Below are 12,852 nucleotides of genomic sequence, written 5' to 3' on the forward strand. Positions count from 1 at the left end.
TGCTCTGTCCCCAGGCTGGAGTGCAGTGGCACAATCACTGCAAGCTCCGCCTCCCCTGTGTTTAAGCAATTCTCCTGCCTCAGCTTCCCAAGTAGCTGGGACTACAGGCGCCCACCACCACGCCCAGCTAATTTTTTTGTATTTTTAGTAGAGATGGGTTTGCACCATGTTGGCCAGGCTGGTCTTGAACTCCTGACCTCAAGTGATCCACCCGCCTCGGCCTCCCAAAGTGCTGGGATTACAGGCATGAGCCACCGCGCCCCGTCCTATTATTTTTTTTAGAGGTGAGGTCTCGCTCTGTCACCCAGGCTGGAGTGCAGTGGCACAATCATAGCTCACTGCAGCCTTGACCTCCTGGGTTCAAGCTATCCTCCCACCTCAGCTTTCCAAGTTGCTGGGATTACAGGTGTGCACCCCTGTGCCTGGCTAAATTATTTTATTATTTATTATTATTTTTAATAGACATGGGGTCTCGCTATATTGTCCAGGCTGGTCTTGGACTCCTGGCCTCAAGCAATCTTCCCACCCTGGCCTTCCAAAGTGTTAGGGTTACAGGCGTGAGCCAGGGCGCCCGACCTGTTATTGTTACTATTATTGCTGCTGCTGTTGTGATTCCCGTGTTAAGAAGAGAGACAGACTGGGGAGCAGCCCAACGCTGGAGGTGGAGGCGGAATTCGAACCCCAGGCTGGACGCTGGAGCTCTCGCCCGCCGTGCTAAGGCGTCTTCCCCACTCCCCACAAGGGGGCGCCAGAGGCCGGGCGCCCGGTTTTGAGGGGGGCGCCTCGTCCCGCCCCTCCCTCCTGTCCTCCCTCCCGTCCTCCCCGCTCCTGGCCCCACCCGGCTCAGACGGCTCCGGACGGGACCGCGAGCACAGGCCGCTCCGCGGGCGCTTCGGATCCTCGCGGGACCCCACCCTCTCCCAGCCTGCCCAGCCCGCTGCAGCCGCCAGCGCGCCCCGTCGGTGAGTGCTCCCAGCACCGCAGCTGTCGCCTCCCGACCCCCGCCCAAGCCTGCCCTGGTTCCTCATGCCTGACCCCTGCTCCCTGCCACCCTGTCCCCAGTCTGTAACGGTCTCCCCAGGTGTCCCCCAGTCACCCCCAGTCTTCACCAGTCCCCCCAGTCTGTAACCATGTCCCCCACTCTTCCCACTCCTCCCACTCTTCCTCCAGTCTTTCGCAGCCTCTCCCACTCCCCCAGTCTCCTCCATCCTCCCCCAACACCCCTCCCTATCCCCTGGGCTAGAAGAGATCCTCTCTGCAGGGTCTCCCTCCACGCCCTCATCCATATCAGCTAACTTGGTCCCTCCAGCCACTCAAGAGCCCCTCTCCTGCCTCACCAGCTCCATCGGCCACCGCTGATAGCATTCTCCCCAGCTCTCTCTCAGGGCCCTCCCTGCCTGGGACACCGCCCAGAGCCCTCTCCCTCTGCCCACATCCCAGATCCTGCCTCTCTTTTCCATTCTTGCCACTCCTTTACGAACTCCTTTTGCTTTTATCTCCCCTACTCCCTGGCCACCCCTTTTAAGTCTCATGATTTTATGGATTTTAGCATATTTGATTTGCAGTTATTTTGATGCTCAAATTGCCCCATGTTTGGCCACTGGGCGCCCCTGCAAGCTGGGTCCTCTGTCCCTGTAACATGCCCTATCGGCCTTTGAGCACTTCCTCACCGTCTGACCCAGGCTCACTTGTTCTTCCCTGCCCCAGCCCTGGAATCCACCATTTCTCTAAGGAGTCCCAGGTTCTTTTAGTGGGGAATGGTATTTAGAGACTCCCATCTCACCAAAAGTTGATTCTTTGAAAAGATCAGTAAAATCATAAGCATCAACGGGGAGCAATCGTTTTTGTTTTTCTTTTTTAAAAAAAGCAAAGACCCACACCTATGGCTGATATCGGGAATGAAAGAGGGGACATCACTACAGATCCTACGGTGAATAAAAGGCTAGTAAGGGAAGATAGAGAACACAGTCTGGGTGCTGGAGGTGCTCATTGCTCCTGGGTTGGTCATGGCTAACCTCCCTAACTCAGATCTTTAGACCTATAATAGGATTGCAACCTCTGAGGTCAGGCTGCCTGTGTTTGAGTCCCAGCTTGAGCATTTTCTAGCTAAGTGATCTTGGGTAATTTATTGCTGTCTTCCTGAGCCTCCTTTGCCTTGTTAAAAAAGCAGAGATGAGCCGGCATGGTGGCACACACCTGTAATCCCAACAATTTGGGAGGCTGAGGTGGGTGGATCACCTGAGCTCAGGAGTTCGAGACCACCCAGGGCAACATGGTGAAACCCATCTCTACTAAAAACACAAAAAAAATTAACTGGGTGTGGTGGCGCATGCCTCTAGTCCCAACTACTTGGGAGGCTGAGGCAGGAGAATCCCTTGAGCCCCAGAGGTGAAGGCTGCAGTGAGCCGAGATTGTATCACTGCACTCCAGCTTGGGCTACAGAGTGAGACTCCATCTCCAAAAAAAAAATAATAATAATAATAAAAAGAAAGAAAAGCAAAGCAAAGCAGGGATGATAATAGACCTACTTTACAGGGTTATAAAGGTTAAGTGAGTTAGTACAGTACCTGGCATGCAGTGATCATAAATGTTGCATTATTTTTCTTGTTAACACCCAACAGCCCTCATGACCTGGGTGCACCCAGGCAACCTTCTCAGCTCCATTTCTCACTCCTCCTCTTTGTGCCCCTGTGTCTGGCCACCTACCCAGATGTTTCATGGCTCCCAGCACACCAGGACCTTTCACATCCCCAGACCTTTGCACGCACCATCCTCTCTGCCTAAATCCCCTTGTCTTGCCTGCTCTTCATGGAGCAGCTCAAAAATCAACCCTGCCCTGAGTCTTACTGGTGCTGTGGTCTGTTTCTCATGCCCTCCTCTGGATGTCTGGCATGTGTCTGGGTCCTTACTGGGGGCTCTGGGTGGGTAGGGGATGATCTCTGGCTCATTTCTGGGTCCACAGTGCCTGAAGCATGGAGTGAGTGATTTCAGTGAAAAGGTGTCAAATGATGGAAGGGAGAAGGGAGGAATAAATGAATGAAGCGATTAAGGAATCCGTTTCTTCCAGGCAGCTTCTGCATCCTTCGCCTTGTCCATCTCTTGGTCTTCCACTACCACCATCAATCCCCCTTCTTCAACCATGTCACCATTAATCTTTCTCCTCCTTCAGCTGGCTCGCTACGATCTCCCTATTTTTTTTTTTTTTTTTTGAAATGGAGTGTCGCTCGGTCAAGTGCAGTGGCGGGATCTCGGCTCACTGCAACCTCTGCCTCCTGGGTTCAAGTGATTCTCCTGTCTCAGCCTCCCAAGTAGCTGGGACTACAGGTGGCCACCACCACGCCTGGCTAATTTTTTGTATGTTTAGTAGAGACAGGATTGCACTATATTGGTCAGGCTGGTCTCAAACTCCTGACCTCAGGTGGTCCACCTGCCTCAGCCTCCCAAAGTGCTGGGATTACAGGCATGAGCCACTGTGCCTGGCCTTTTTTTTTTTTTTTTTTGAGATGGGGTCTTACTCTGTAGCCCAGGCTGGAGTGCAGCGGCATGATCATAGCTCACTGCAGCCTGCAGCCTTGAACTCCTGAGCTCAAGCAATCCTCCTGCCTCAGCCTCTCAAAGTGCTAGGACTACAGGCATGCACCACCATGCCCAGCTAATTATTTTTTTTGTAGAGATGGGGGTCTCACTATTTTACCCAGGCTGGTCTTCAACTACTGACCTCAAGCAATCCTCCTACCTCAGCCTCCCAAAATACTAGGATTACAGGTGTGAGCCATTGCGCCTGGCCCAATTCCATTCTTCCTCCTGCCACCTGCCATCCATGCTCTGTGACCACAAATATCTGTGCTCCTCCTCCTCCTCCACCCATCCTGTCACCCAGACAGTCTACACTCAGACCCCTTTCTTCCTCCTTGGCTGGGCCGCCTATGCTCATGCCCTCTCCCCCTCCCACAGGCAGCTCTCCATCTGCACGTCTCTCCGTGAACCCCGTGAGCGGTGTGCAGCCACCATGTTCAGCTGGCTGAAGCGGGGCGGGGCACGGGGCCAGCAGCCCGAGGCCATCCGCACGGTGACCTCGGCCCTCAAGGAGCTGTACCGCACGAAGCTGCTGCCGCTGGAGGAGCACTACCGCTTTGGGGCCTTCCACTCGCCGGCCCTGGAGGACGCAGACTTCGACGGCAAGCCCATGGTGCTGGTGGCTGGCCAGTACAGCACGGGCAAGACCAGCTTCATCCAGTACCTGCTGGAGCAGGAGGTGCCTGGCTCCCGTGTGGGGCCTGAGCCCACCACCGACTGCTTTGTGGCCGTCATGCACGGGGACACTGAGGGCACCGTGCCCGGCAACGCCCTCGTCGTGGACCCGGACAAGCCCTTCCGCAAACTCAACCCTTTCGGAAACACCTTCCTCAACAGGTGTGCCCAGGGCGCATCTTTCTTTTTCTTTTTGTTAAGACAGAGTTTCCGCTCTTTTCGCCCAGGCTGGAGTGCAGTGGTGCGATCTCGGCTCATGGCAACCTCCACCTCCTGGGTTCAAGCAATTCTTCTGCCTCAGCCACCTGAGTAGCTGGGATTACAGACACCCACCACCACGCCAAGCGAGTTTTTGTATTATTAGGTACAGATGGGGTTTCACCATGTTGGCCTGGCTGGTCTTGAACTCCTGACCTCAAGTGATCCACCTGCCTCAGCCTCCCAAAGTGTTGGGATTACACGAGTGAGCCACTGTGCCCGGCCCTGGGGGCACGTCTTTCTGTCCCAGGGGTGCATCTTGCTGTCCCCCTTCTCTGTCCCCTCCCTGACTGTGTTTCCCTCCTTCTCAGCCCCAATTCCCTTCTCTCTAACCAGTTCTTCCCATGCCTGTCTCTGCTCTCTTATCCAGGGGAGCACCTAGGCTAGTGAAGTCAGTATGCCTGGTTCAAATCCCGGCCAGCTGGGTGGCCTCAGGCAAATGACTTGACCTCTCTGCCCTTCTTGTAGCCACATCTGCAAAAATGTGGATCAATCACCTTGGGCCAGGCCCGGTGGCTCACGCCTGTAATCCCAGCGCTTTGGGAGGCCAAGGCAGATGGATCACTTGAGGCCAGGTGTTGGAGACCAGCCTGGCCAACATGGTGAAACCCCGTCTCTACCAAAAACACAAAAAAATAGCTGGGTGTGGTGGTTCGCGCCTGTAATCCCAGCTACTAGGGAGGCTGAGGCAGAAGAATTGCTTAAACCTGGGAGGCGGAGGTTGCAGTAAGCCGAGACCGTGCCACTGCATTCCAGCCTGGGCAACAGAGCGAGACTCTGTCTAAAAAAAAAAAAAAAAAAGGGATCAGGATCACCATGGTCTCTATGCCATGGTTGCTGTGAGGACTTGGAATAGCACCTGGTGGCCGGGCGCAGTGTCTCACGCCTGTAATCCCAGCACTTTGGGAGGCTGAGGCGGGCAGATCACTTGAGGCCAGAAGTTTGAGACCAGCCTGGCCAACATGGTGAAACCCCGTCTCTACTAAAAATACAAAAATTAGCTGGGTGTGGTGGTGCCCACCTGTAATCCCAGCTACTCGGGAGGCTTAGGCAGGAGAATCACTTGAACTCGGGAGGCGGAGGTTGCAGTGAGCTGAGATAGTGCCATTGCACTCCAGCCTGGGTGACAACAGCAAAACTCTGTCTCAAAAAAAAAAAAAAGAAGAACAGTACCTGGCACAAATTAAGTGCTCACTGAACATGAGCTGTGGCTGGTTATAGCTCTGAGATGGTCCTGGTCGCCCTTTTTCTGTCCGGTGTCTTTCTTCGCCCATAAAGGATGCTTTGCCATGCGGTCCCGAGTCCCTCTTCATGTTTTCTTCATGTTTTCCCTCCTTCTGTCCTTCCCTGTTGACCCCTGACCCTCCCTCTGCCCCCAGGTTCATGTGTGCCCAGCTCCCTAATCAGGTCCTGGAGAGCATCAGCATCATCGACACCCCGGGTATCCTGTCGGGTGCCAAGCAGAGAGTGAGCCGCGGTGAGTGGGGCCAGACCCTGGGGTCTGAGGGAGGAGGGGCTGGGGCCTGGACTCCTGGGTCTGAGGGAGGAGGGGCTGGGGGCTTGGACTCCTGGGTCTGAGGGAGAGGGACTGGGCCCAGACTCCTGGGTCTGAGGGAGGAGGGGCTGGGGGCCTGGACTCCTGGGTCTGAGGGAGGAGGGGCTGGGCCTGGACTCCTGGGTCTGAGGGAGGAGGGGCTGGGGTCTGGACTCCTGGGTCTGAGGGAGGAGGGGCTGGGGTCTGGACTCCTGGGTCTGAGGGAGGAGGGGCTGGGGGCCTGGACTCCTGGGTCTGAGGGAGGAGGGACTGGGGTCTGGACTCCTGGGTCTGAGGGAGGAGGAGCTGGGGCCTGGACTCCTGGGTCTGAGGGAGAGGGGCTGGGGGCCTGGACTCCTGGGTCTGAGGGAGGAGGGGCTGGGGGCCTGGACTCCTGGGTCTGAGGGAGGAGGGGCTGGGCCTGGACTCCTGGGTCTGAGGTAGGAGGGCCTGGGGTCTGGATTCCTGGGTCTAGAGGAGGAGGGGCGGTGTCTCCGCTGGGACCTGGGCCTGTGTCCTCTGGCCCTGGCTGGCGGGGCAGCCGCAGGGAGCTAGTGGAAGCTGTGACTGCTCCATGCTGGCTCGCATTGATGGGTGGGGGAGGTGTGTGGGTGACCACGTGGTGGGAGCGGGCAGGAGCCGCACGTCTGGGCAGGCAGGAAGGATGGGAAGGGAGAGATGAAGAGGGACAGGGATTCCGAGGCAGTGAGACAGCGATGCAGGGAGACACAAGGCCTGGAGATGAGGCAGAGCCTGGGCAGGGGAGGCAGAGCCCGGGCAGGGGAGGCTGGGCCCTGCGAGCTCCTGGCTCTGCGTCTGGGCCACAGATGGGGCCGAGAAGGGGATGGGAAAGGAATCTGGGTGGGGGCCAAGGCCAGGCCTGGAATTTATAAACAGCTGTGCAAGGAGAGTGGCGGGGGGTGGATTCCAGCCGGGGCCTCCAGGCGTGCTCAGCCCCCACCACCCCTGCCCAGCCCAGCTCAGCATCTGTGGTCCCCCAGCCCCACAGATCTGTGTCCCCCACCCCCCATGGCCTTGGAGGCCCAGAACTGGGGCAAAGGAGGCTGCTATGTGGGGCAGAGAGGATGGGAGGCCCTGGCGAGAAGGCTGGGCCTGGGGTGGGGTGGGGACGCTGGGGGTGACCATGTCCCTGGCTGCCGTCCAGAGGCCCCACGGGAGAAAGGCAGGAGGCAGCTGCAGAAACGATTGGGAGGACACGCTGCCAGCTGAGGGGGAGGAATTCCTGGGGCTCCCACCCCAGGGCCTGGGCCTGGGACAGCGGGAGGGAGCGGCTCTCTCAGCCAGGGCAGGGGTGCCGGCAGGGGGGTTCAAAGGCCATGGGTGGTGGGGGAGTGGGGAACGGGGTCTCCCTCCCTGGCCTTGAGGATAGAGGAAGAGGAGGAGAGAGTGTCCAGCTGTTGGTGTGTATATGTGTGTGTGTGTGTGACTTTGTGTATATCTTAGGAAAGTGTGTCATTATGAGTGTACTCCTGGGTGTGGTGGTTCCACGCATTTGTGTATAGCAGTGGACGTGCCTCATTGTGGCCATGGCTCTGAGGTTGTATGACTTTGAATTGTGTACATGCCTCTGTGTGTGTGTGTGTGCGCGCATGTGCCTATAATTGTGGCTGGAAGACTTTGTTTTGTTTGTTTTTGAGACAGAGTCTCACTCTGTCCCCCAGGCTGGAGTGGAGTGGCGCGATCTCGGCTCACTGCAACCTTTGCCTCCCGAGTTCAAGTGGCTCTGCTGCCTCAGCCTCCTGAGTAGCCAGGACTACAGGCACCCGCCGCACCTGGCTAATTTTTGTATTTTTTTTTTTAGTAGAGACGGGATTTCACCATGTTGGCCAGGCTGGTCTCGAACTCCTGACCTCAGGTGATCCTCCTGCCTTGGCCTCCCAAAATGCTGGGATTACAGGTGTGAGCCACCATGCCTGGCCTGCTGGATGACTTTGTGTGACTCTGAAGGGCTGTGTAGGGCTATGAGAGACTTTGTGGGATAGTGTACAACTGATTCTGTCCTTATATACTGTTATATTGTGAAGTGTGTGTGTGAGAGAGACAGACATAAAGGGCAACTTTTGTCTATGTGTCTATGTGGATTTAGTGTGTATCATTGTAGGTGTGAGTCTGACATTGTGTGCCTGTGTGTGAGATGGTCTAGGCATATATGTGTATCTGGGCTGTGGGCTGTGTGTGACTTTGTGTGGCTGCATGGGGCGGTCAGGGCTGCGGGGATTTTGTGGGGCTGTGTGTGATTACCTGTGATTGTATCTCCGGATACAGTTGTGTGCTTCTGTGTGGTGTTGTGTATGTGAGAATGTGTGTGTGTGCAGGAGTGCATCTTTTGTGTAACTGTGTGTGATTACGTCTGTGTGTGTGCCTTTGGGTTTGGGAGGGCATGGGAGGTTATGTGTGTGCGACTGTGTCTGTGTGGGTGTGCATGTGTGCCTCTGTACCTGTGTGTTCGTGCAGGTCTCTGTGTCTATGCCGTGTGTGCATCTCACATTATCTTTGTGATTGTGTGACCACAAACATCTGTGCAGGTCCCAGATTGTGAACACGGGTATGTCCGGGAGCCTGCATCTTGTAGTAATTGGCTATGTTTGTGTCTGGATGTGCTACTGGGTGTGTGTGTGTGTGTGTGTGTATGCGAGCTCATGTGTGTGGCTGCCTCTGCATGTAAGATGTGTGAACACACGTATGTGTGATTGTAGCATAGTAAAGCCCTCAAATCTGGGCTCTGCTACTTTTATTTATTTATGTTATGCTACTTTTTTTTTTTTGAGATGGAGTCTTACTCTGTCTTCCAGGCTGGAGTGCAGTGGTGCGACCTCGGCTCGCTGCAACCTCCGCCTCCTGGGTTCAAGCAATTCTCTGCCTCAGCCTCCGGAGTAGCTGGGATTACAGGCGCCTGCCACCATGCCCGGCTAATTTTTTTGTATTTTTAGTAGAGACGGGGTTTCACCGTCTTAGCCAGGCAGGTCTTGAACCCCTGACCTCGTGATCCACCCACCTCGGCCTCTCAAAGTGTTGGGATTACAGGCATGAGCCACCGCCCAGCCTATTTTCTGCTGCTTTTAAACTGTGGGACCTTAGGCAAGCCACTTAACCTCTCTTTGCCTCAGTTTTCTTACCTGCAAAATGGGAATAATGGGCTGGGCGCAGTGGTTCACGCCTGTAATCCCAGCAGTTTGAGAGGCCAAGGTGGGCAGATTACCTGAGGTCAGGAGTTCGAGACCAGCCTGGGCAACATGGTGAAACCCTGTCTATACTAAAAATACAAAAATTAGCTGGGTGTGGTGGTGCTTGCCTGTAATCCCACCTACTCGGGAGGCTGAGGCAGAAGAATTGCTTGAACCCAGGAGGTGGAGGTTGCAGTAAGCCGAGCTCATGACACTGCACTCCAGCCTGGGCGATAGAGTGAGACTTCGTCTCAAAAATAAACAAACAGAAAAACAAAACACACACACACACACACACACACACACACAGTGGGAATAATAATACTAGCGGCCTCATAGTTGTCCTAAAGGTTAAATTAGTTAAAACATACAAAGCACTTAGAAGGTGCACACCAGTGTGTGCACACAGTAGGCGCTATGGAAGTGCCAACAATGCCTGTTTTTGCTGGGTGAGTGCCGTTGTGGGCCCAAGGTTCCTTTTTGCCACGTCTCCCATCCCACACTGACTCAACCTCTCTCCCTCCTTCCCTCCCCGCCCCATGAGACACACTTTCCGAATCTGGGCCAGTATGTGTGTTTGTGGAGACACCGGGAGGGAGGGGGGCTCCAGTTGCTGTCCCTCCAGTGACTTGGCCCTTCCTCCCCCAAAACAACGCCCCCCAACCCCATCCCGGTCCCTGCGTTGCCCGCAAGGAGGCTGCTTCCTCCCAGGCAGGATGGACGCAAGCACCAGCTCCCCGGAGGAGCATAGGGGCCCATGGGACTCCTCTTCTGTCGCCTCTTACCTGTGTGTCTTGAGTAAGTCCCCTAACTTCTCTCTCTCTTTTTTTTTTTTTTTTTGAGACGGAGTTTCGCTCTTGTTGCCCAGGCTGGAGTGCAGTGGCAGGACCATGGCTCACTGCAACCTCTGCCTCCTGGGTTCAAGTGATTCTCCTGCCTCAGCCTCCCGAATAGCTGGGATTACAGGTGCCCACCACCACACCCAGCTAATTTTTTTGTATTTTTAGTGGAGACGGGGTTTCACTATGTTGGTCAGGCTGGTCTCGAACTCCTGACCTCAGGTGATCCACCCGCCTCAGCCTCCCAAAGTGCTGGGATTGCAGGCGTGAGCCACCACGCCTAGCTAGTCCCCTAACTTCTCTGTGCCTCAGTTTCCTCATCTGGAAAATGGGGTCAGAACAGTGCCCACCTCCTGGGGTTGTTGTGAAGAGTCACTGAGTGAGCTCTAGCTGGAGGGCATGAAGTCAGTAAATCAGGGCTAGCTCCTTGTTCTGCCAGTTAACTCTTCGTCCTCTGGGTTCCCACTCTGCCTTCCCTCCTCCTGGAAGTCCTCCCTGACCCCCAGGCTGGGGGTTGGGTCAGGCACTGGCCCTGGGCTCCCACAGCTCCCTGGATCCCCCTGCCCACCCTGGGCTGACCACTCAGGGGCCAGGTCTGTGTCCCCAGTGGGCTGAGAGATGTAAGGACAAAGCTGAAACTGCCTCAGCCTCCACACACACAGCAGGGACCACAGAGGGTGCTTCCCAGTGGGTGACATCACCATGACTTGCTGAGTGCTTACCGTACATCCAGCACTGTTTTTAAAAAAACAGTTTCATTGAGGATTAACGTACACGCCATAAAAACTCAACCATTATGGCCGGGCTCGGTGGCTCATGCCTGTAATCTCAGTACTTTGGGAGGCTGAGGTGGGTGGATAATGAGGTCAAGAGATGGAGACCATCCTGGCCAACATGGTGAAAACCCATCTCTACTAAAAATACAGAAATTAGCTGGGTGTGGTGGCACCTGTAATCCCAGCTACTCGGGAGGCTGAGGCAGGAGAATTGCTTGAACTCGAGAGGCAGAGGTTGCAGTGACCTGAGATTGTGCCACTGCACTCCAGCGTGGTGACAGAGCTAGACTCCGTCTCAAAAAAAAAAAAAAAAAAAAAAAAAAACTCAACCTTTTTTTTTTTAAAGAGACAAGGTCTTGCTCTGTCTGCAGGCTGGAGTGCAATGATGCAATCATGGCTCACTGCAGCCTCCAACTGCTGGGCTCAAGTGATCCTCTTGCTTCCTCCTCCTGAGTAGCTGAGACTACAGATGCATGCCAGCATGTGTGGATAATTTTTTATTTTATTTTTTTCTGTAGAGACAGGGTCTTGTCATCTTGCCCAGGCTGGTCTCAAACTCCCAGGCTCAAGCGATCCTCCTGCCTCTACCTCCCAAAGTGCTGGGATTACAGGTGTGAGCCACTCTGGCCACCTCCATCATTTTTAAATGTACAGCTCAATGCCAGGCATTATTTTAAGCTCTTTATATATATTAGCTCATTTATATTCTTTTAATCTTCACAACAGTCTTTTTTTTTGAGACAGAGTCTCACTCTGTCGCCCAGACTGGAGTGCAGTGATGCTATCTCAGCTCACTGCAACCTCTGCCTCCCAGGCTCAAGCGATTCTCGTGCCTCAGCCTCCTGAATATGTGGAACCATAGGCATGAGCCACCAACACCAGGCTAATTTTTTTGTATTTTTAGGGCTAGGCTGGTCTCGAACTCCTGGCCTCAAGTGATCTGCCCACTTCAGCCTCCCAAAGTGCTGAGATTACAGGTTTGAGCCATCACACCTGGCTTCACAACAGTCCTATGATTTGCATTTTACAGAAAAGAAAACACAAGTTCAGAGAGGTTAAGCTACTTGCCTAAGGTCACACAGCGAATGGGGGCAGAGGAGGAGACTCAACTCCAGGTCTTCCAGACAGCTAAGTCAGGGGGTCTCAATCGCTCCTGTCTGCTCTCCTCAGCATTGCTTGTTGGTGAATAAATGAGTGAAGAAGCAAAGGTGAGAATGGGTGGATGAAGGAGTGAATGAGGAAATGAATGGTGAAAGGAATGAATGAATGAGCATGGGAACCCATGGCTGGCATGGGTGCTTCATAAGAGCAAGAATCTTGTCTGTGTGTTCTCTGTGGTATCCCAGGCTCCCAGGACAGGGCTTGGCACACATGAGACTCTCAGTAAGTATTGCTAAATAAATGCAAAATATTTAACATCTCAGCCTGGCCAACATGGTGAAACCCCGTCTCTACTAAAAATACAGAAATTAGCCAGGGTGGTGGTGCATGCCTGTAATCCCAGCTACTCGGGAGGCTGAGGCAGGAGAATTGCTTGAACCTGGGAGGTGGAGGTGGAGGTTGCAGTGAGCCACATTCATGCCACTGCACTCCAGCCTGGGCGACAGAGTGAGACTCTGTCTCAAAAAAAAAAAAAAAATTATCATCTGCTATGGCAAGAGCACAGCTATCCAGCATGAACTCTAGTTGCTGGATCGTGGGGAGATACAACAAGTCCTGGGGAGGAGCTGGGTTGATAGAGGCATGTGGCGGGCTTGGGGGTTCCATAGAAGCACAGGGGGATCTCTTAGCAAACATGTCAGTATTTTTAACAACCTACATGTATATACCGACGCACACCTGTAATAACTGCCTAATGAATGAGCGAATGAAAAAATGGAGGCCGTGAGGCTGGGCGCGGTGGCCCACGCCTGTAATCCCAACATTTTGGAGGCTGAGGCAGGAGGATCAGTTGAGCTCAGGAGTTTGAGACTAGCCCGGCAGCCCGGGTAACATAGTGAGATCCCATC

General features: G+C 54.4%; 1 protein-coding gene across 1 annotated transcript in view; it reads left to right on the forward strand.

The window, feature by feature from the left end:
• Positions 1–845: 845 nt before the first annotated feature.
• The window catches only part of EHD2 (EH domain containing 2), a 29,687-nt gene continuing 17,680 nt past the window's right edge, over positions 846–12,852 (forward strand). Inside the window, 3 exon segments of the mRNA NM_001246633.1 lie at positions 846–962; positions 3,955–4,413; positions 5,889–5,986. Of these exon segments, the coding sequence (NP_001233562.1) occupies positions 4,010–4,413; positions 5,889–5,986 (502 nt within the window). The 5' untranslated portion in view covers positions 846–962; positions 3,955–4,009.

Source organism: Pan troglodytes, chromosome 20 (assembly GCF_028858775.2).
Source record: "Pan troglodytes isolate AG18354 chromosome 20, NHGRI_mPanTro3-v2.0_pri, whole genome shotgun sequence".
Lineage (NCBI taxonomy): Eukaryota > Metazoa > Chordata > Mammalia > Primates > Hominidae > Pan > Pan troglodytes.